This window comes from Hemitrygon akajei, chromosome 12, assembly GCF_048418815.1.
Source record: "Hemitrygon akajei chromosome 12, sHemAka1.3, whole genome shotgun sequence".
In the NCBI taxonomy this organism is placed as follows: Eukaryota; Metazoa; Chordata; class Chondrichthyes; order Myliobatiformes; family Dasyatidae; genus Hemitrygon; species Hemitrygon akajei.
The window spans coordinates 40,189,103-40,210,494 of record NC_133135.1 but is presented as its reverse complement, the minus strand read 5'-3'; the positions used below and the strand labels follow the sequence as shown (position 1 = coordinate 40,210,494).

Below are 21,392 nucleotides of genomic sequence, written 5' to 3'. Positions count from 1 at the left end.
GGCATATAAATGCTGTTTTTCTTTGTATTTCCCCAAAACAGAGACAGCCCCCCCCCCCCCCATACCTTCCAGTGTACTTACTGAGTCAAAGGCCTCTTTGCCATTCAGCAGGCCAGATACACCGACTTTTGTTAGAGTTACCTGGATTGCTGTTACAGAGGCAAAAGGCCATACAATTCTGTTTGGTTATTACTTAAAAAATCACCACCACAGAAGACAAACCTGAGGCATTGACTTCCCAGGGTGCTGGAGGCCGATATGTGCCAGGAGTTGCCTCAGTAAACACTGGTGTGGGCATCAGAAAGTCCAGACTTGTGATCATAGACCAGCCATATGACAAGGTAGGACCTAGTTGAAAGTCTAACTAGCAATGAAACAGCAATAGGATATACCAGGGCAACTTTTCCTATCTATGAGAAGCAGATCAAGATTTATCAAAGTAAGTTAACAAATTTCATGACACATGCCGGTGATAATGATTCTGATTCAATGACCATTCCTTCAGCAAATAAATCAAATACATTATCAATAGTGATATGAAGTGACCCATTCTGGATCACTAAAGCTCCTACTGGGTTCTGTCAGAACAATTTGGTTCTAGATCTCATTTCAACCTTGGCCAAATGTGCGAAGAACAGCTAAATTCTAGCAGAGAAGTCATAGTGACAGCCTTTGGCAAAGTCAGCAATGGTTCAAGTACAGTTTCAATAGAAAACTGAAGTTATTGGGTACATAAGAAACTTTAGATGTTGGAATCTGGACCAACAACAGTCTGCTGGAGGAACACAATGGGTCAAGCAGCATTTGAGGGAGGGGATAAGTTGTCTGCATCTTGGGTCACAGCCCTGCATCAGGACTGAAGAAGTTATTGGGTATTTGGATGAACGTCTCAACTGCCTAGGGTCATATCCAATACAAGGGAGGATGAATGTGGATTTTGGATGCCAATCACCCAAAACTGGAGTTGTTCAGGACTGTGTTCTGGGTAGCCAGCTCCAGTCAATGATTTTCCTTCCTTTCACAAAGTCTAACCATTTTTCCTTCAAAACATTTGATAAAACCACTGGTAATTATACATAATTGTATAATGAAACTACCAAGCACAAATTGATAGGTGACAAATAATATTCGCACCACAAAAGATGGGCAGTGAGCAACTTCAGAAGGAGAGCGTGCATTCAATAGCTTTACCATAACTGAATTCCTCACTCTCAACATACTGGGGTCACCATTCACCAGAAGCTTAACTGTACAAACAACTAAATACTGTGGCTGCTGAGTAAGCCAGAAGCTGAGTATTGAATAAGACATGAGTGATGTAAAAAATGTATTGTATTGCTTGGTACAGTAAATGCAGATACCGATATGTCCCAACTGTATTTACTGTATAGGTTATGACTGAAGTAATTTTTGGTAAAAATACTTCAATGATGGCTTCACAATACATTTCACAAGCTGCAGAAACAAATCTGGAGTGGATAGAATACTCACCATTTGCATGAATGGGTATGGCTCCATCCGCTTGACATTATCTAAGTTTGAGTAGCTTCCTTGATTGAACAACATTGCTCTAGTGCAGGGGTTTCCAACCTGTTTTATGCCATGGACCAATGCCATTAAGCAATGGGTCCATGGACGTCAAGTTAGGAAGCCATGCTCTAGTGTGTCCCATTAAAGGCAAGTAACCCTGGCTTTTTTAACAGTTGCTTCCATACCCTTGACTTTTATGTCTTTAAGAAAAAGACTTGAATTCCCAAGGAGGCATCTCTGAATTCCTGTCTAAATCATGCGGCTTTCTGGAAACCATTTGCTGTTTCTGAGTTACCTCTGTTTACCTGTTGCAGGTGCTGTCAGGTTTTGATTTGGTGGTAGTCCACAATGATATGATTCCTGAATGCTGCACAGTTTAGGTGGGCAGATGACAGTGCCTCCTATGGAAATCCAGCTGTCAAGAGGACAGTTCGCCATCTCTTTCTCAGGGGTGTTGAAGGATGGGTAATTAATACTGGCTTTGCAATTGATTTCTATATCCTGCAAGTTATTGAAACTGAGTAAAAAAAATTCTTCCTTCTCTGATTGAAAGAGTACGCTGACATTGTTTATTTTGTTCTTTCTGTTGAACTATCATTACTACTGCTTAATTTAGAAAATTGTCTCGCGGACCAGCCAAAATATTGTCCTGAGTTTGAACTTATTGTTGACTTCTTTGCTTCTCCATTATTTTATAGTTCAGTTTTAACATCCCAATTCCTTGAAATAAGCTGTAATCATTAAAATCGATGTGTTCAGAAAGATCTGTGCTTGATATGTCGATGAGAGGTGAATTCATAGACGGCTCAGTTGGGATAAAATGGATCGCACATCAATTTTAGCATTTCGATGATGTTACTCTGAAGTTGCTGACTTGCTTTTATAGGGAGCCTGACCTTGCGGTAGGAATTGCCTTGAAGCTGTTTATCGATTGTTAACCAGTTAGGTTTAGGACACAAGCATAAAGGTGATCAGTAGAACAAGCCAAGGTCAGCTAAAGGCAATTCCAGGTGCAAGGGCATGCTCCCAATAGTGTTTATAAAAAGATAAAAGCATGACCTACATGTAATCGAGCTGTTTATTTTAGGTTACAGGTTTCTCAGCTAGAAATTTATTTGCCCTTAAAGTGAAGTTCAAAGAATCTTTGCATCTAAATGGTGGAGTGTGGTTTATTGGCATTTTGCCTGAGATGTCATATTTAAACAACCATGATTAAAGAGTTCAAGGGTTCATCAACAGTAAAGGTTACATAAACGTATTCTTAGGAGGATTTGTGGGGGTGAATTTGTTGAGGTAATGGAATATCAAAGCAATTGGTTTTCAGATTCCTGATCTTTATCTAATTTTATAGCTGTATAGATGAGAAATTGGCCCTTTCAACCCAGCTCATTCATGCCAACTATGATGCCTATCTACACTAATCCCGTTTGCATGTATCAGGCCTGTATTCCTCTATGCCTTTTCTATCCAAGTAGTTGTTCAAATGCCTTTAAAGCATTGTATTTGTACTTGCCTCCACTACCTACTCTGGCAGCTCATGACAGATAACCACTAATCTCTGTGGTAAAACTAATCCCTCAAATCTCCTTTAATTTCCTCCCCTCTCACCATAAACCTGTGTTCACTATTTCTAAAATGTACTGCTTTGGTGGGGGGGGGGGGGGGTGGAAGGCTGACTATCCATCCTATCTCTGCTACTCACGATCTTACAAAGTTCAATAAGGTCACTCGTCAGCCTCCTGCTTTCCAGTGAGAATAAAGCCAGCCTACTCAATCTCTCCTTATAAATACAGCTCTTCATTCCAGGTAACATGCAGGCATCTTCTGTATTCTTTCTATTGCTACCATTTTCTTTCTGTGGTGTGGTGACCAGAAATGAACATAATACTCTAAGTGTGGTCTAATCAATATTTTGTACAGCTGCAATATTATGTCCCAACTCTTGTACTCAATGTCTTGGCCTATGAAGGCAAGCATATGCAATGCCTTCTATACATACCCTATTTTGAGGCACCCATAGGCTTACATCTCAAGGCATCTCTGTATATCAGCAACCTAAGAACCCTGGGATTTACTCTATTTATCCTAACAGAATCCAACTTGCCTCACTTTTCTGGACTAGATTCCACTTGCCACCACTCTGTCTTAACTTTTTGGCAGATCTATAACCTGCTGCAAATTTAAACAACCTTTCTCATTATCTATGACTATCAACTTTTGTGTTTTTTGCAAACATGCTAATTACTCTACCTAAATTCTCATCTGAGTAATTTTTATATTTTTACAAACATCAGATGTTCCAGGACTGATCTCTGGTACACCATTGGTTACAGACTTCCAGTCAGAAAAACACCCATCCACCAGTAGCCCCTCTTTCATATCACCCGGTAAATTTTGGATTCAGTTAACCAACCTGCCTGTATCTGAACCTACTAGAACAGATTAGCATTTGGGACATGTCAAAAGCTTTATTGAAATCAAAGCAAGACACATTTACTTCTCTGTCTTCAACTGTTCTTAGTTACCTCCTCAAAATCCACAGTCAGATTTGAGAAACATAATCTCCCCTGTACCAACTCAGGTCCTGCCTTTCCAAATGAATATAAATCTTGTCTCTGAGAATTTACTCCAACAACTTTCCTACCATTGACAGAAGGCTCCCTGGCTAATAGCTATTCTTGCCAGTTATAAGATCTGAAAAGCCTCATTTTGATGTTCAGTCCATGAATCCAGTCAGTTGTCTCTAAGACACCAAGTGGAGAAATGAGGTTCCTTCTGCAACAAATGTAGATGGGTGGTTTTATCTGTGTTCTGTGGTTTGGGAATGTGGTGGTCACAAATGCGTTTTGAATTGTTCATCATATTTCCCTTGTGTAGAATGGGCTACATCATCCATGGCCCGTGTAGTTTTTATTCAGGACTGTCCACCCTCTTCAAGAGAAGTGGAGCCATGGGATCACAATGTAGACTCAGTAATGAGATACTTGTTTTCTGCATTGGACATGCTGTTGCTAGCATCTGGGTGATAGATTTATGTCCAGAGCGCACATATGAGCTGCTGTTTCCCATAATGGCCTGCAAGATTTTAAACGTGTCTTTGATGGTTTTGACAAGCCCTTTGTAATGGGATTATGGCATTGCCCATTCACAGTGGATATTAAAGTCACCGTGAATGGCAGATGAAGCTACAATATGTGGTCCAGCGCCCATAATAATTTATCTGCATTTTATTTGATCATTCTGTGGTGGCTGCAGGGCCAGAGATAGATTCTAGTTCAGAGTTTACAGCAGGTGTTCTCAACCATTTTTTATGTAATGAAATCTGGACTGAAGAAATTGCGAATGGCAATAATGCACAGCCCGCACTATACTACAGTGTTAGTATGATTCCTATACTCTAATCACACAGTGACACAATTCTTGTGAATTAGGATATGGTGTTTCAGCCTGTCTGAAAACTTTCAGAAATGAAAAACACTTCAAAACATGGTTGTCAGCACTTCACAGTAAAACGTCGATGGTTTGCGTGCTTCATATAAGATTTCATTGCCCATGGCTAAATCTGGAAGGTCCCAAACAAATGGAGAAGAACTGATTCTGCCAGCAGTAGGGGAAGTTCTGAGTATGGTTTTGCGTAAGTTCCCAGACCAGATAATTAAAGCGATTCTGCTCAGTGACAAGTCTGTTCAAAGATGAATAGATGAAACGTCTGAGAATGTGGAAGACCCATTGTGCAACATACTTAGAACAAAAGAATTTGCTCCGCGGTTGGATGAGTCAACTTTGCCAAGAAATGAATCTTTGTTTCTTGGGTATGTTATCTTCATAAAAGATGAAAGCATAGTTTAAGAGTTGTTATTTGAAAGGGGACTAGAGACAGATATGAAAATTTATATATATATCAATATTTTGGGCTGTTGAGCAATTTCTCAGAGAAGGACATTCTGCTCATCAATATTCTTGCTTGTCAACAGATGGGACACCATTAATTACAGGACACCACTGTGGGTCGGAGTTATTACTTGCTTGAAAAAAACAGTACTATTCACTGTGTAATTCAGACAATATCTTGCTGCAAAAATGCCCGAGTGATCAGCTGCACAAAGCATTAAATATTGTTATCACAGTAGTAAATAAAATAAAATCCCATGCTCTTAATTCTTGACTCTTTCAAGAGATTTGTATTGAAAATGATGAACAGTTTGCATGCTGGCTGTTGCACACACAAGTTAAATGGCTCTCAGAAAGAAACTGCCTGAGATGCTTTTTGAAACTGTAATAAAATTCCTTGAAGACTTGAAAACTTCATTCAGTAATCAATTCAGCAATATTAGGAACGACATTGCCTGTTTGTCAGAATTCGCAAAATTTAGTAAAATCAGTCTTCAATTGTAAGGAAATATTGTGACTTTTACCAAAGTTGAATCAGCCATTACCACATTTCTGTCCAAGTTAATCCCACTTAAGTGCACCATTGGGCACTGCAACCTTTTCCAGTCCCCAAGCCCCTCTGAATTGGAAGTAAAAGAAACAATACCAGGTGATGATTTTCAAGTATATTGTGCCTACGTGGGTGAGCTGCATAAGGACATGTTGGAGAGATTTCAGGATCATCACCTCAAGATTCAGGGAAGAAGATTTAGGACAGAGATGAGGAGAAACGGTTTTTCCCAGAGAGTGGTGAATCTGTGGAATTCTGTGCCCAGGGAAGCCGTTGAGGCTTCTTCACTAAATTTATTTAAGATACAGTTAGATAGGTTTTTACATAGTAGGGGAATTAAGGGTTATGGGGAAAAGGCTGGTAGTTGGAGCTGAGTTTACAGACATTTCAGACATGATCTTATTGAATGGCAGGGCAGGCATGATGGGCTGGATGGCCTACTCCTGCTCCTATTTCTTATGTTCTTATGTTCTCGTGATCCAAATTCCAGACTGGGTAATAAATCCATTCCTGAACACTTGTACTGAAGAATTAACAGGAAGGAAAAACTGATCTTGCTACAAAATGACTTTGAGCAGAAGCTGAGGATAAAAAAAATCATATCAAGACTTTTGGTTGCAGAAGGAAATCTCTGAATGCTATTCTGCACTGTGGAAAAAGGTCAAGATGTTCTTTATTGCCTGTCCAACATAATTTTTAGTGGACACGAGGAAATCTGCAGATGCTGGAAATTCAAACAACACACACAAAATGCTGGTAGAACACAGTAGGCTAGGCAGCATCTATAGGGAGAAGCACTGTCGACATTTTGGGCCGAGACCCTTCGTCAGTCCTCGGCCCGACACGTCGACAGTGCTTCTCCCTATAGATGCTGCCTGGCCTGCTGTGTTCCACCAGCATTTTGTGTGTGTAATTTTTAGTGGAGTGTGGTTTCAGTGCAGTTGCCCAACTTCTTACAAATCAATGAAACAGACAGTACGTTACTAAACATGAGGATCCGAGTCTCCATCTCAGTGACATTCAGCCTGATTTTGAGAAGCTGATATCACTGCACCAAGCCCACCCATCTCATTGAAAGCTGAAAAAGCAGTGAAGTAGTGAATGGTTGGACTACTAATGTATGCTCTAAAACTGTGGATAAAAATTATTTTCACTGTAATTAAATAATACTGATTTGAAAAAGTTTTGATTATTTGTCACTGCTTTGAATTTGTTGTTCCCATTTTCTTTTATTGCACATTGGAAATCAAAATTCTTTATAGTTTTTAACTAATGGCTAGAAAGGGAGAGAGGAGTGCTGGGGTTATGGTCTGGAAGCCAAGGGGGGGGGGGGGGGCAGTAAACCAAAAAAGTTTAGAAACCACTGGTTTAGAGGGATATGGACCAAGTGCAGACAACTGGGATTGTCTCAGGTAGGTATTTTTGTTAGTATCGACGAATTGGGCCAAAGGGCCTATTTCCTTGCTGTTTAGCTCTATGATTCTCAGCGTTGTTCAGCTTGGTCTACTTATGGCATGTCTGGAAATAACATTTCAGTAAGTTCAAACTGCTTATGAGCATTCTATTTGTTTTCCTGATCATCAATGCTTGCATGAGCAGAGCAAAGTAATCAGTGCTGATGAATTTCCTGCATTCAGGGTGAAGCAAGCCTGTTTATGGCACAGGTTGAAAAGGGCTGATACAAGCACTGACAACAGTTAGAGTAGTAATTGATTGTTGTTGTCTTGTTGCCTTGTGCTAATTTGCCAGTATAAATTTATCCGCCTTCATAACCAGAGCCAAAGGTGTTAATCAAGCACATTATTAATTAGCTAAATGGCAAAAAAGCTTAGAATTCTTTGTTTTTAGCAGAACCAAACAATGGGTATTTTTTTTAATCATGAAGTCTGCAATTTGAATCAAAAACAGGAATAGGCTTTCATCAGGTTCATTACACAAGCCATTTATTTAGGCTTTGTTTTCATGCCCTTAGGTTTTTTTTCTCTCTGATATATATCTTTTTTATTATTATTGTACTGTTAATAGAAGCAATAACCCACAGACTACTTCATCAGGACCTATCAAAATCATTAAGACTCTCACAAGATTATTTGTTAACCCTTTCAGCTTTGCTGAAAAAGCTGTACTATTTGAATGTCATAATTGGAAATAATCCTTTCTCATTCAATTCTAACAAACTAGAAAGGTTACGTAGCTTCCTATAATTAGCTGTTCAAAAGCACTCAAACTTATTCTCTTGACTAAGCTCTTACATAGACTTACAATTGTCCAGTTGTTCATTTATAAAATTGAGTCAAAATCAATAGTCTATCTGCATTTGTGGACCATTTCTATTTCCCCTATAATTTTAGGGTCATGCATATCTGTCTTGCCCTTCCCACTTTCTCATTTCATTTAATTTACAAACACTTAAAAGTATTTTTAATCTTAGTTTTAAAAGAACATTATTACATATTATTTGTATCTTGCTGCATTGGCCATACATTCTGTTTATGTTATTTTGACATTTTTCACAACTTTCTGCACAGTTTGTTAGCCAAATTGTGGATATCACTAACATAACAATTGTGGCGTTATTGAGCAGTATAGCTCAGATACAGGCCCTTCAGCCCATTGAGTCAATGCTGACCATGGCACCCACCTAGCTAGTCCCACTTTTCTGCATTTGGCCCTTATCCCTTTTAGTCCCACCTCTCCATGTGCCTATCCAAGTGTTTTTAAATGATATTATTTTCCCTGCCTCAATTATTACTTCTGGCAGCTCGTTCAATATACTCTCCACCCTCTAGAGAAATTTGCTCCTCTTATATCTTTCCCTTCTCATCCTAAATCTATGCTCTATTGGTTTGGACTCCCCATCCCAGGGAAAAGACTCATAATTTTAAGTATTTCTATAAGGTTGCCCCTCATTCTCCTATGTTACAAGAAATAGAGACCTGACATTGACAACCTTTCACCATAACTCGGGCCCTCTAGTCTGGACAACATCCTTTCTGTACTCTTTCTGGTTTAACCACATTTTTCCTATAACAGGGTATCCAAAACTGTACACAGTGCTCCAAGTGTGGCCTCACCAGTGACTTTATAACACTGCAACATAATGTCCCAGCTCCTATACTCAGTGCCCTGACTGATGAAGGCCTGTGTCCTGAATGCCTTTTTCACCACTCCTCTACCTGTGATGCTGCTTTCAACTATTTTGGCACTTGTAACCCTTGGTCCCTCTGTTCCATTATACTCCTTAATGCCAACCATTCATAGAGTCAGTCCTATGCTTGTCTGATTTAACAAATACAACACCTCACACTTCCTTGTATTGAAATCCATTTGCACTCCTCAACCTCCTCCCCTAACCAAACATGATTCCCTGTGATCTACAATAGCTTTTTTCACTATCAGTAATTTTAACCTGTAAGGTTACTGATCATGCCTTATGCATTCACATCAAAATCATTTATATAAATAATAGAAAACAGGGTTCTCAACACTGACTCCTGCGGTGCACAACTAGCCTCCATTCTGAGCAACAACCGTCAACCACCACCTTATGCTTTCTACCTCTGAGCCAATTTTGAATCCACCTAACTATCTCTGCCTGGATTCCACGAGACCTAACCTTTCAGACCAACCTATCACGCAGGGCCTTGTCGAAGGCCTTGCTGAAGTCCAGACAGATATCATCCACTGTCGTATCCTTTGGCTATGTGTTTGGTTACCTCTTCAAAAATCTCCAAAAGGTTTGTCATATATGACTTCCCACACATAAACCCATGCTGTAAAAAAAAAGTTGAATAAGGTGTAAAGAGTTTAATAAACTAGCAAAATGTTCAAATGGTGAATAATAAGGTCAATTTTTATGACTACTTAGACATTTGGTTACTGTAGACGAGCCGCATACTTGAATTTGTATTCCTAAAATTCTGATGTTTGGTTGTCAGATTTACTTTAGCAGTTCCATGACTGTAAGCCATTCCCCACAAATAAACAATAAAATTGTATTGCTCAAGTCAAAACCTTTGGAATTTGAGGAAAGTCTAAGGACCATTAAGCAAGCTAGGAGAGAGTAAGACAAGCCTCCATATCTTCATCATGATAGTCAGAGGTTTTTTCCCAGGGCTGAAATGGCTAACACAAGAGGGCACAGTTTTAAGGGTGCTTGGAAGTAGATACAGAGGAGATGACAGGGGTACGTTTTTTAAAAAAAAAACGCAGAGAGTGGTGAGTGCGTGGAATAGGCTGCCGGCGATGGTGGTGAAGGCGGATACGATAGTGTCAACTTTAAGAGACTCCTGGATAAGTACATGGAGCTTAGAAAAATAGAGGACTATGGGTAACTCTAGGTAATTTCTAAAGTAAGCACATGTTCAGCACAGCATTGTGGATTGAAGGGCCTGTATTGTGCTGTAGGTTTTCTATGTTTCTATCTCTGTCAGTGTATAGAAAATTTATAATCTCAGTGTGATTACCTCTAGAATTTCACTCCAATTTGTAGAGCTTTTAATCATTTGTAGATGATCAGACATAGGAACCCCTATTAATATTTACCAAGGTGGTAGCTCTGGCTCAGTTGTTTGTACCTTTGCCTCTGAGTCAGAAGATTGTGTGTTCAAGTCCCAGTTCAGAAGCTGAGCAGAAATAAGTTCTAGGTTGATACTCCAGTGCAGACTGGTGGAATTCATTACTGAGGGAGAGGCTGCCTTCTGAATGAAAACATAAGCTTGCTCTGTTGAATGGGAGACATTCCATGATGTTATCTTGAAACAAGAAAGGAGTTTTTTTGTAGAGTTCTAATGAGTATTTGTCTTGCAGTGGACATCATGAAGACTGAATAAATAGCTGTAATCATATTGCTGTTTGTGAAGGTTTGCTGTGCTCGTATTACATGCTTCAATACTTATCGTATATTACACTTTAAAACTATTTAATTAACCTGAAAACAGTTTGAAATGTCATCTGATTGTGAAAGTTAGTGCATAAATGTTTCTTTATTTTGAGTGATAAGATGCAATTTAACTATGTTCACAAAAGTATGCCTAAATCACAAAACCTATATAAAAAATTAATTTCTATTAATTAAAAAAGCATGATTGGTTGAACAGTGGCAACTCCTAGTTAGAATTAGGTTGGTTAGTAATACTGTACATGATGAACAGAAAATACATAACAAGAATTTATCAAAAGTATCATACTTTCTTGAGAAGAGCCTTCATGACTCGTAGAACAGTACTGCTGTATAGGATGATAACTACAAGTTTTGGTTTTCAGCATTTCATTATCCTATTGAAGATCTTGTCATGACGTTATCAAGGTCTACAGCGTGGCCCAACTTGTTCAGATGCCAGTCTGAGTTATTCCTATCCATCTGTATTTGGCCTATTTCCCTCTAAACCTTTCCTATCCATGTAACTGTTTAAATGCCTTTAAAACATTGTATTTGTACTGGCCTCTACCACATCCTCTGCTGCCTCATTCCACATATCCACCACACCGTGTAAACAAAGTTGCCTCTCGCCCTGTCCTGAGAAAGGAACAGTGGCCATTCACCCTATCAATGTTTTTCATGATTATATATAGTCTAGCCTGTCCATCCTTTTAATTCAGTCCACCAGCCCAAGTAGTATTCTTGAGTCTTTCCTGTACCCTTTCCAGCTTAATGACTTCATTCATATAGCTTGGAAATCAGAACCACACACAATATTCCATCTGTGGTTTCAACATTGTCTTGCATCCGATTAGCTACCTCACCCTGGATTCCATGTGATCCAAACTTCTGGGCAAGCCTACCTTGCTGGGCCCCATCAAGGGCTTTGCTAAACTCCATTCAGACAATGGTCACCCTGCTTCCTTTGTCAATCCTCTCGGTCACCTCTTCAGAAATGTTTAATCCAAACAGACATTATTACCCACAAACAAAGCCACACATGATACCTAATCAGTCCTTGCCTTATGCAGAGTATAAACTTGTAAATTTCTGCCGCTGATGAGTTTGTATTCTTGCTTCTTCACTATAAGGTCAAAAATAATGTGATTTAACAAGAGTGAAATCTAGTGTTTTGCTTTTGTGGTTTAATATTACAGCTTTAAAAAAAAAGTGATAGTTACAAATCCAATCTGAACGCATCTCTTTGTTAGCTGGAAACATGATCAGCACATTAGTAATATTTACATTTATTTTCCAGCTGCAATTATAAATGCTGCAGGCATCTCTCCTAATCAGAGGTTTTACTGCAATAAGCAAGGTGTGGTTTTCAGTCTGCTCCTCTTAGTAGTGGGAACATTAGTGCCAATTCCTTGTGTAAGTTTATATATCTGTTGGTGCATTTCCAAGCCAAGACAAAGTAAAATGCGGCATTTCCTGACAGTGTTTCTTTTCCTGATGAGGTCTCTGATTCTTGGCAGTTAATTTTTCCACGTGGACTGTGCTCTGCACATTTTAAGGAACATCTTCGAAGTTCTTTGAATTGAGCAATAAGATGATGTGGAAGCCTAAAGTTGCAAGCCATTATGCTCTCATTAATAGATCCTCCCCTAGTTCTACAAATACTCCTGGGAAATCAAAAACATACTGTATTTAAAATTTTCCAGCAAATGATCAGTCTCAAATTAATAAAAAGGGAGCTCTGATTTCAGAGTAAAGCCAGCTATTGCACTGGCAAAATGTTTTTAAAAGCTTTGTGCACTGGCAATGACTTTTGGATTCATCTGGGACCAAAATGCTTTGTTCACTGGCTTAGTGTGAGTGAAAGGGACAGCAGGGATGATGAGAGACTTATCATTCTTTTTATCTGGGTTGAACTTGGGTCTCAGAGATGAAAAGGTAGTGTTCTTTCCTGCCATGTGTATGATATTAAGCAGAGCTTTACAAAAGCGAATGGAGCCGCAGGGAAATGCAGCCAAGTGGCTTATAAAAAAAAGCAGTGCCAAAAAACAGGAGGTAGGGAAAAATGAAAGAAACAAACAGTAATGGAAAAAAAATCAACCAATAGTTAGAACAACTCATGCTGCTACACTTTACAGTTTTATGGGCATACAATACTAATTCTATAATATTAGGCAAGGAATTATTTGGATAGTTATTACTGTTAGCCAGGTTACTTCAACCCCAACAAAACATGTGACAAGCTAGTCATACTACTGTAATTTATAAACAGATTTTTTTCTCCATAAAACTGACTAAGAGATTCATATTAGATAGATAGATAGATAGATTGTTATAATAGATAGAAGTTATATTGTTATATTGTTATAAAAGTACAAATTTAAAATACTTAAAAGAGAAAATCTTAAAATAATCTGGCTTTCCCAACCTCCATCTGAACTGTTTTTGCAAGTAATTGTGATAAATTCCACCACCTGAATTTCAGTTTCATTCATTCATGGTTTATAAGTACATCTTTGCACTGTATGACATGGAGGGGTGGAGGGGGCTGTGAATGGAGCACAGAATATTTATTTTATTTCTCTCCTAATGCCGCATTTTACCATGTTGAAGTGGTTATGCCCTTGAGCTGTTTATTTTCTGTGTCATTTACCCTTGCTTTATCTGTATCTGTTGTTGTCCTTTCCATTAGCTGGCCTTCCTTTCCTGGTTATCGAAACTAGCACCATCAAACCATATAAGCGTGGATTTTACTGCAATGACGAAAGCATCAAGTATCCCTATAAGAATGGAGAAACAATCAGTGATGCTGTGCTTTGCGCTGCTGGTATTCTAATCACCATCCTCTCTGTAAGTTTCTAATCACTTTGATCAAATCAATTGTGCCTTTGTCTGCCTTTTCCAGAATTCCTTAGCAAACATTATTTCTTTAATTAGAAGACAGCAAAACTGATCAACATTACAATCAGGGATAAACAAATCGGGTGATCAGCAATAAGCAAAATGTTAAATTTTGGGAACTAAACTTTTGGTAACTTGAAAAATACAGATCTGATACTCTGCATTCTTAAAAGGGCAATGAATATGCATTGGCTGCAAACTGAAACATAACCCAGCATTTTGATGCTTTTAAAATCAAAATTGGGAGAACCAGCTCAAAAGAGTGCCTGTAATGACACCTGTGGAATACTTGAGAACTTTTTTTTACATCAATTATAACTTTTAGGCTCATCAGTGTGAGAGAAACCAGAAAGGGCATCTGCCCTCAAAATAAAGTAGCTTGTAAATGGCTGGGCAATTAAAGTGAAACCAACTGAGCACAAATTGCTGCAGGTACCCCAGAAATAAACCTTGGCTGAAGTTATGCTTGTATCATGAAGCCTGAACGGATATTAGGTGTGCTTACAGGATTTGAAAATCCTCAATTATTTTAACAAAGTTTTGACTGGGGCGACTAGAAAAGTCCATTTTCATTATGTGCACTCTTCAACCAGCCTTCTGGAATATTAGAACAGGAAAGCATTTATGGTGTCAACCTTTCATTTCATTTAAGTTCTCATTCAGAAATTATGTAAGAGGAGGAGGATGTGACAGAATAGTGCTGAACAAAATGAAAAGAGGAACTGGGAGGAAATTCTGAACCTGAGAACTCTCAATAGAAATGCTTTAAGTAAGTGACTAAGGAAGTAAAACAGGGACAGTGTTGCTCCTTGAATCAGATACTGTGGTATCCTATCAAAACAAGCCAGCAAAGTATAGATCTGGTAAGAGAATGACCAGATAGCATGGTTGTTCGGTCTCTTTTTGGTATGTGTGCCTATGACCAGAGGGTATAAATTTATGGTGAGTAAAATATATCTGAGGAAGATTTTCTTTCCATCCAGAGGGGTGGTTACCTTCTGGGAAGCACCACTTGAGAAGGTGGTGGAGGCAGCTAATTCCATAGTGATTAAGAAGCGTTTGACTAGCATTGGAATCACCAAGGCATGGCAGGCTACAGACCAAGTGTTGGTATAGATAGGTATTTGATATTTGGTATGAACTGGGTGGGCCAAAAGGCCTATTTCTGTGCTGTAAATGGCTACTTTCCAAGGGTATAACCTACATCACAATGAATGATTCTCAGTAAGTGTGCGGAGAAAGTTTTTGCTTTCTCCTTGGCCATACCACTTTTATCTTAACGAAGTATTTCCTTATTTTAGTTGTGCGAACTTAGAAATACTACTGGAATTATAAAGCACTACAATCATTCCATTCTATTTTTACATTAAATAATCCTACTTCCATCTTAAAATATAAGCTTTTATTTACTTGAGCATGCTTGCTGGGCATAACCACTTTTAAAATCTAATTGAATGGAGGTGACTAGCTCCAAAGTTACTCATGTTGAAGTCAATGCTAGAAGTATCTCTACTTCAGTGTTAATATTTCAAAAGTAGCTATTTCTGGTGAGTTTGCTACATTTTTTGTATCTATGGCAACACCACTGCTCTGTTGATTGGCTGTACTGTCAGGATTATGTAATGTTGTGTATAGTACTCGCTTTCAGTTTACCATGTGTTGAAGAGGCTATCAGGATTCACAAATATTAGCTTAACCAGTTTAAAAGAGGAGAGCATGGTTACTATAAAGAAAATGTAAAAAAAAAGAAGAGTTTAATGAAATTGCACAAACTTCGGAAAGCCTGGGATAACCAAAAGGTCTTGACATGAGAAAATTTAGTTACTTTTAAGCTTTGGTTGATAAAGAGTTTGTGTTGGATTGTGCAGATTCTGTAAAAGACTTAGTGATTCTTTCAGTCCACAATGTTCCAGACGTGGTAGTATCATTGTGCCTCAGCCTCCAGGGCAGTTTCAAATTTTGTTTAGAATGCATGTCTGAGAGTAAGGCAGGAGGGACTGAAACCGTTCCGAGGTAATTTCTTGTCCCAGCCCACTTATTTCAGCAGGGATGAATTATTCTTTTGTAGCATGCAACACAAATATTTTGTTGTTTGAATTCTTTAACTTGCCTTATGGGTCATATGCAATCTGCAATGTGGATAATGGACAAATGATGCTGCTGATCAGGAATATTTCAAAATAAAGCCAGAAATTGAGTCTTCTGTATTCCATTCACCACAATCTCTGTCAAAAGATAGATGAAATGATAGACCTTGCTGACTGTGCATTAGTCGTTCAACTTTGGATGTAAATTCAGAGTTAGTCCAGACTAATAGGATGAAAATCTGCATAATAGACTTCAGCAAGATGCTTGATAAGGTTCTACTGGTAGGCTGCTATGGAAAGTAAGATTGCATGAGATCCATGGAGCCAATTGGAAATACAATTGATTTGATAATAGGAAGCAGAGGGTAATGGTCCAAAGTTATGTTTCAGACTGGAGGCCCATGACTAGTGCTGTTCACTAGAGGCCAGTGCAAGGTCTAATGCTATTTGTGATCTATAGTCAGTGAGTTAGTTTGCATAGAGGCTGAAGGAATTCTTTCCAAGTTTGAGTAGAGTGCATAGGCAATTAGCCAAAAAGAATGAATCTGTCACCCTCTGTGGTGATTTTAAGGCCACCATCAACGCAGTTCTGAAAGTAGACCAATACCCTCTGCCTAGGATACTTTGCAAACCTTTTTGGAGGAAAATACTTCAGCAAAGTAGACTTAGCTGAGGCCAACCTGCAGATGGAGAAGGAAGAAGAGTCCAAAGTGTTTCCATAAACACAAAGGGCTTTATCACTATAATAGGCTTGTTTTTGGAGTGGCATTTGCACCTGCACTCTGGCAGAAATCTATGAACCAGGTGCTGCAAGGCTGTCCTGGCACTCAGTGCTACCTGGATGACATAATTATTACCAGAAAAGATGACAAGGAACATCCTCCAAATTTTCAAGACAGCGTTAAAAAGATTAGATGATGATAATGGGCTCAGAGCATGATGCAACAAGTGTGAATTCTTTAAACCATGCATCACTTACTGTGGTCACACCATTGACCACAGGGATTACACAACTGTGCTGAGAAAATTCAGCACAGTAGTGGATGCCCACGCCCAAAGGATGTGTCACAGTTGCGGTACTTTTTGGGATTTATCTATTATTATAACAGGTTCCTGCCAAATCTGTTTACTGTGCTCCACCCCTCAAACTCATTACCACAGATCAGGAAGAATGGCAATGGGTAAAGCAGTGTGAGGTGGTTTTTCAAAAAGCAAAGGAAATGATGACATCAGACACTGTACATTCTACATTTAAAATGCACTAGACAGGTACATGGGTAGGAAGGTTTGGAAGAATATGGATCACACGAAGGCAAATGGGGCTGGCTTAGATGGGAATCTTGGCCAGTATGGACTAGTTGGGCCAAAGGGTCTGCTTCTGTGCTGTATGACTCTGAGCATAAAATGATGAGAATACTCACCGACAGATAACACTCATGCTGAGAGGAAAGCAGAGATTTGATGGCCCTTTATCAGAAGCTTTTGGCAGCTTCGATGATTTCATTTCTCATTGCAAACACACTGAGTATCTACCCACATCAAAGCTTCAAAAGGGAAAGTTAAATATTCCTACAATAACCTGCTAGTTTCCAAAATTGTTCCTTAAGGTTGGCATAGCCATGGGTGGGGGGGGGGGGGGGGGGTTGGAGAGGGAGTGTTTAGTGGGAATAAGCCTTAGACAAACAAGTCTAGTTCCTAGCCTTAACATGTGACTTAGTTACTAAGCCTGGCGGATCAGTTTCTACTGATAGGAGAAGGGACAAAGTTGGGTTACTGGTGCCTTAACTTCAGGCAGATGAGGTTGGAAGTTCACCCGGGAGAAGGAAAACTCTGACCTCAAACCTCTGCTGCCTTGTGGTTATACCCACTCATGGAAGGGCTTGGGAGTAAATCCAGAGCTGGAGTTACTTTGAGTTCAATGCTGACTGGCAACTCCTGCGATGCCGTGGGTACCAAGCTGGACCCATCTCTGCTGTTCCTTTGGATTCATCGGCAATCCGGAGAGTGGGAGCTTGCAGCAAGGGCAAAAGCTTGTACATTGACTGAACATAGACAGCTAGGATGCAACGTTCATGGCCAACCCTGACCAATGGAGGGCCTCTCTCTTCCAGAAACGAATCTCTAATTGAGAAATGATTGTTGATTAGTGGAATGCATCTGCAGAGAAAGAAACATTGAAAACCAAGAAAACTTCTCTCCCTAATTTACTTTCCCTCTGTATCTTATGTTTCTGTGAGAAGTTCATTAGAAATTGATTGGTCAGCTCTTGACTAGATTTTTATTGGGTATGGGCTAACAGCATGAGACTGACTCTATATTGACACGTCAGTATACTGGGATTAAGATGCCTGGTATGAGAAACAGTGAGCAGGGTATTGCATAATACAAAAGTTCAAAAAGTTCAAAGATTCATTTATTATCAAAGTATACAACTTGAAATTCTTCTCAAGGTAGCCATGAAACCAAGAAAGAAAAGGAAGGGTGCACGATCATCAATCCCCAAAATCTCACACTCCACATGGAAAAAAAACAAACAAGAATGGAACCAGCACCTTAAACCCCCAATCCCTCCACCTGCTCAAAAAAAATGAACAAAATGGAACAGGCACAATACAAGTGCTCTTATAAAACTGGCTCAATTATATCCATTTTGTAGCATTCCAGACTCAGGAGATCTTGACATTTATTCCAAGTAGATAGTTGTTTCAATCTGACCAATTAGCATCTTCAGTTAATGAGCACAATACTGACCAAATTCCATAAATTAGAATTCTGTGAGTGAACCCAGCATTCGACTGATCCTTTTTATTGGCTACAATTTTTGCATCTTAATATCGAATAAAATGTGAATAACATTTATAACATAGAACACCTTTGTTCAGATGTGGCTTATTTGGTCAGAATATCACCGGAGAATCTGAAGTTGAGGGTTCAGTTCCAGAGATTTGAACAGGGAGGAATCTCTGCTATGTGGATATAAAATATCCATAACATTGTTTGGAAGAAGAGCAGGGAAGTTATTGACAGTCTACTAGTATTTATCCCTTAATCCAATTTCTATTGATTATCTTGTTGTGGATCTGCTATTTTTGAGAGTTTTTGAATTGGCTGCCCTATTTCTTACACTAAGGTTGCGCATACACTTCAGAAGATTGTTCCTTGAGTGCAAAGTATAGGAGATCATAAAAACCATGTTGTAATTTTCTCTTTTACATTCCATAGCAATTCACAAGAGTTATCAAATGAAATTATCATTGAGGCTCACTATATATTACAGCAGATGAACAAAATCTTAGTCAAAGAGTCCTTAAAACAACTGTCCTGTTTTCCTGTGAGTATCTTTATTAGAAGTTGTGCGTTCAACCTGGAGTGCAGGAAAATCAAGCCTTGGCAGCTGAACTCATAGTTACCAGTGGTGAAGCAATTAAAATTGGGATGTTCAAGAGCTCAGAACTGAAGGAGTACCAATATCTACAGAAGGTTTTGTAGAAAGAAAAGTTCAGGCAATTGCTGGATTTGCAAATGCAGGAGGCAGTTTTGACAGCAAGGCTTTTGTTACTGGGGAGTTAATGCTGGTCAAGAAACATGAGTGATTGGTGACTTGGATATGGTTAAGATGGAGACAGAGTTTCAATGACCATTTTAGGATAGCTGGTAATGCTTTGGTTTTGAGATAACAGCATCTCAGCAACAGATTAGCTGAAGCAGGATGGAGATGGGCAGTGTTACAGAGAAGGAAATAGGAAGTCAATGATATTTTGGATATATAGTTATGTGCTTCTTTCAGAGTCAAAATGCCATTTGATTTGGCAGATTTGCCAAGATTGTGAACATTTATTAGTAAATGATAGTGTTTTTGGCCGGGAACAAAAGATATTGGCCTTAATCTTCAAGAATGCATGCTTCTTAGCCTACTGCTCAATAGTCTCAACAATTAAGACTGTGTGGCTAAGTACAGATCAAACACCACTTATAAATTTGCTGTTGTTGGAAAAAGAGAGAGAGAGAGAAACAGACTAAAATAATAGATAGGGATGGGGGTAAGGGAGGGCAGGGGTATCAACGGAGGTCTGTGAGTTGGATGTTCATGCCGGCAGGTGAGAATGTGAAAAGGGTAAGGGGTACGTGTAGAGGGGGTGGGCGAGGGGTAAGTGTAGCAAAATATGTAGACAGGACAAAAGAGAGGTACGTCATTGGGGAAGTAAGGAGAGGTAGCTAAAATAAGGTGCCAGGCCAGACATGGAGACCACAAGGAAAAGGGAACCTGCGACCACAAGACAATGTGCTTGGCGAAGTATTCTGAGTCATACCTATTTCAAGTGTTTTGAAGTGAGTCAGTATTAATTCTAAGTATTACGCTTTAACCTTTGCTAATTCTGAGTATTTCGCATGCTTAGCTATGCAATAGCCAATCAATTGATGAACTCGAATCGGTAACCATATTTGTGAATGTAGTACCCTGCTTTTGGGTATAAGTATGACCTTTGTAAACCGACAAATTGGGAGTTGGCTACCTTACGCCCGAAGTGCATGGGGCTGCGAACTCCTCTCTGAATAAAAACCGTTTCAGAGGTAATTTTGTGTCTCTGGGGTTTTTCCTCAACTGAGCAGGTAACAGTTACAGGTTGACAATTTAGGAGGCTACCTAGGCGGGAGGTATTGCTCCATCGACCTGCGTGTGGCCTCATCTTGACGGTAGAGGAGGCCATGGACAGACATGTCAGAGTGGGAGTGGTCTACGGAATTGAAGTGTGTGGCCACAGGGAGATCCCGCCACTGTTGGAGGACCGAGCGCCGGTGTTCGGCGAAACGGTCTCCCAGTCTGCGGCGGGTCTCCCCAATGTATAGATGGCCACATCGGGAGCACTGGATACTGTATATCACCCCAGCTGACTTGCAAGTGAAGTGGTGCCTCACCTGAAAGGACTGTCTGGGACCTGGGATGGTGGTGAGGGAAGAAGTGTGGGGGCAGGTGTAGCACTTCTTCCGTTTGCAGGGATGAGTGATCTCAAGGTAGTATATGGTAGCATTTGCACACATTGATAAATTTACTTTGAACTTTTATACCTTTGTGTGGTGTTTTAGCCGACACGAACCCATTCTAGTATTAAAATAGTGCGCGAAGGAATTTCCATTGAAGTCACCCCCCGAACAAAAGCAAACAGGCTTTGTCTTTCTTGACTATCATAATTACTTGAAACACCAAAACTGGACTGTTTTTCTATTCATTCAGTTTGTCCTACAATGGTTTTAGCCAACACCAGAGGCACCACGTTGCCAAGTTATTGCAGGCAATGCTGTTGTCCCAGTTCCAGTGATCCAGGTTTGACTTTGACCCCAGGTGTACATTCTCCCTGTGATCATGTTTATACTGGTTTATTATTACTGTCACAAGTAGTGAAGTGCAGTGTAAAACTTTGTTTTGCAAGCTATCTGTACAGATCACTTCATCATGTCAGTACAAGGGTAATAGAATGCAGAATAAAGTTTTACAGTTCCTGAGCAAGTTCAAAAGTTCAAAGTAAATTTATTATCAAAGTACATGTATGTCACC

General features: G+C 39.4%; 1 protein-coding gene across 1 annotated transcript in view; it reads left to right on the top strand.

The window, feature by feature from the left end:
* The window catches only part of plpp3 (phospholipid phosphatase 3), a 133,367-nt gene that overhangs the window by 44,207 nt on the left and 67,768 nt on the right, over window positions 1–21,392 (top strand). The window contains exon 2 of the mRNA XM_073062951.1: window positions 13,543–13,700. Coding sequence (XP_072919052.1) covers window positions 13,543–13,700 — 158 coding nt within the window. The remainder of the gene's footprint in view (window positions 1–13,542; window positions 13,701–21,392) is intronic.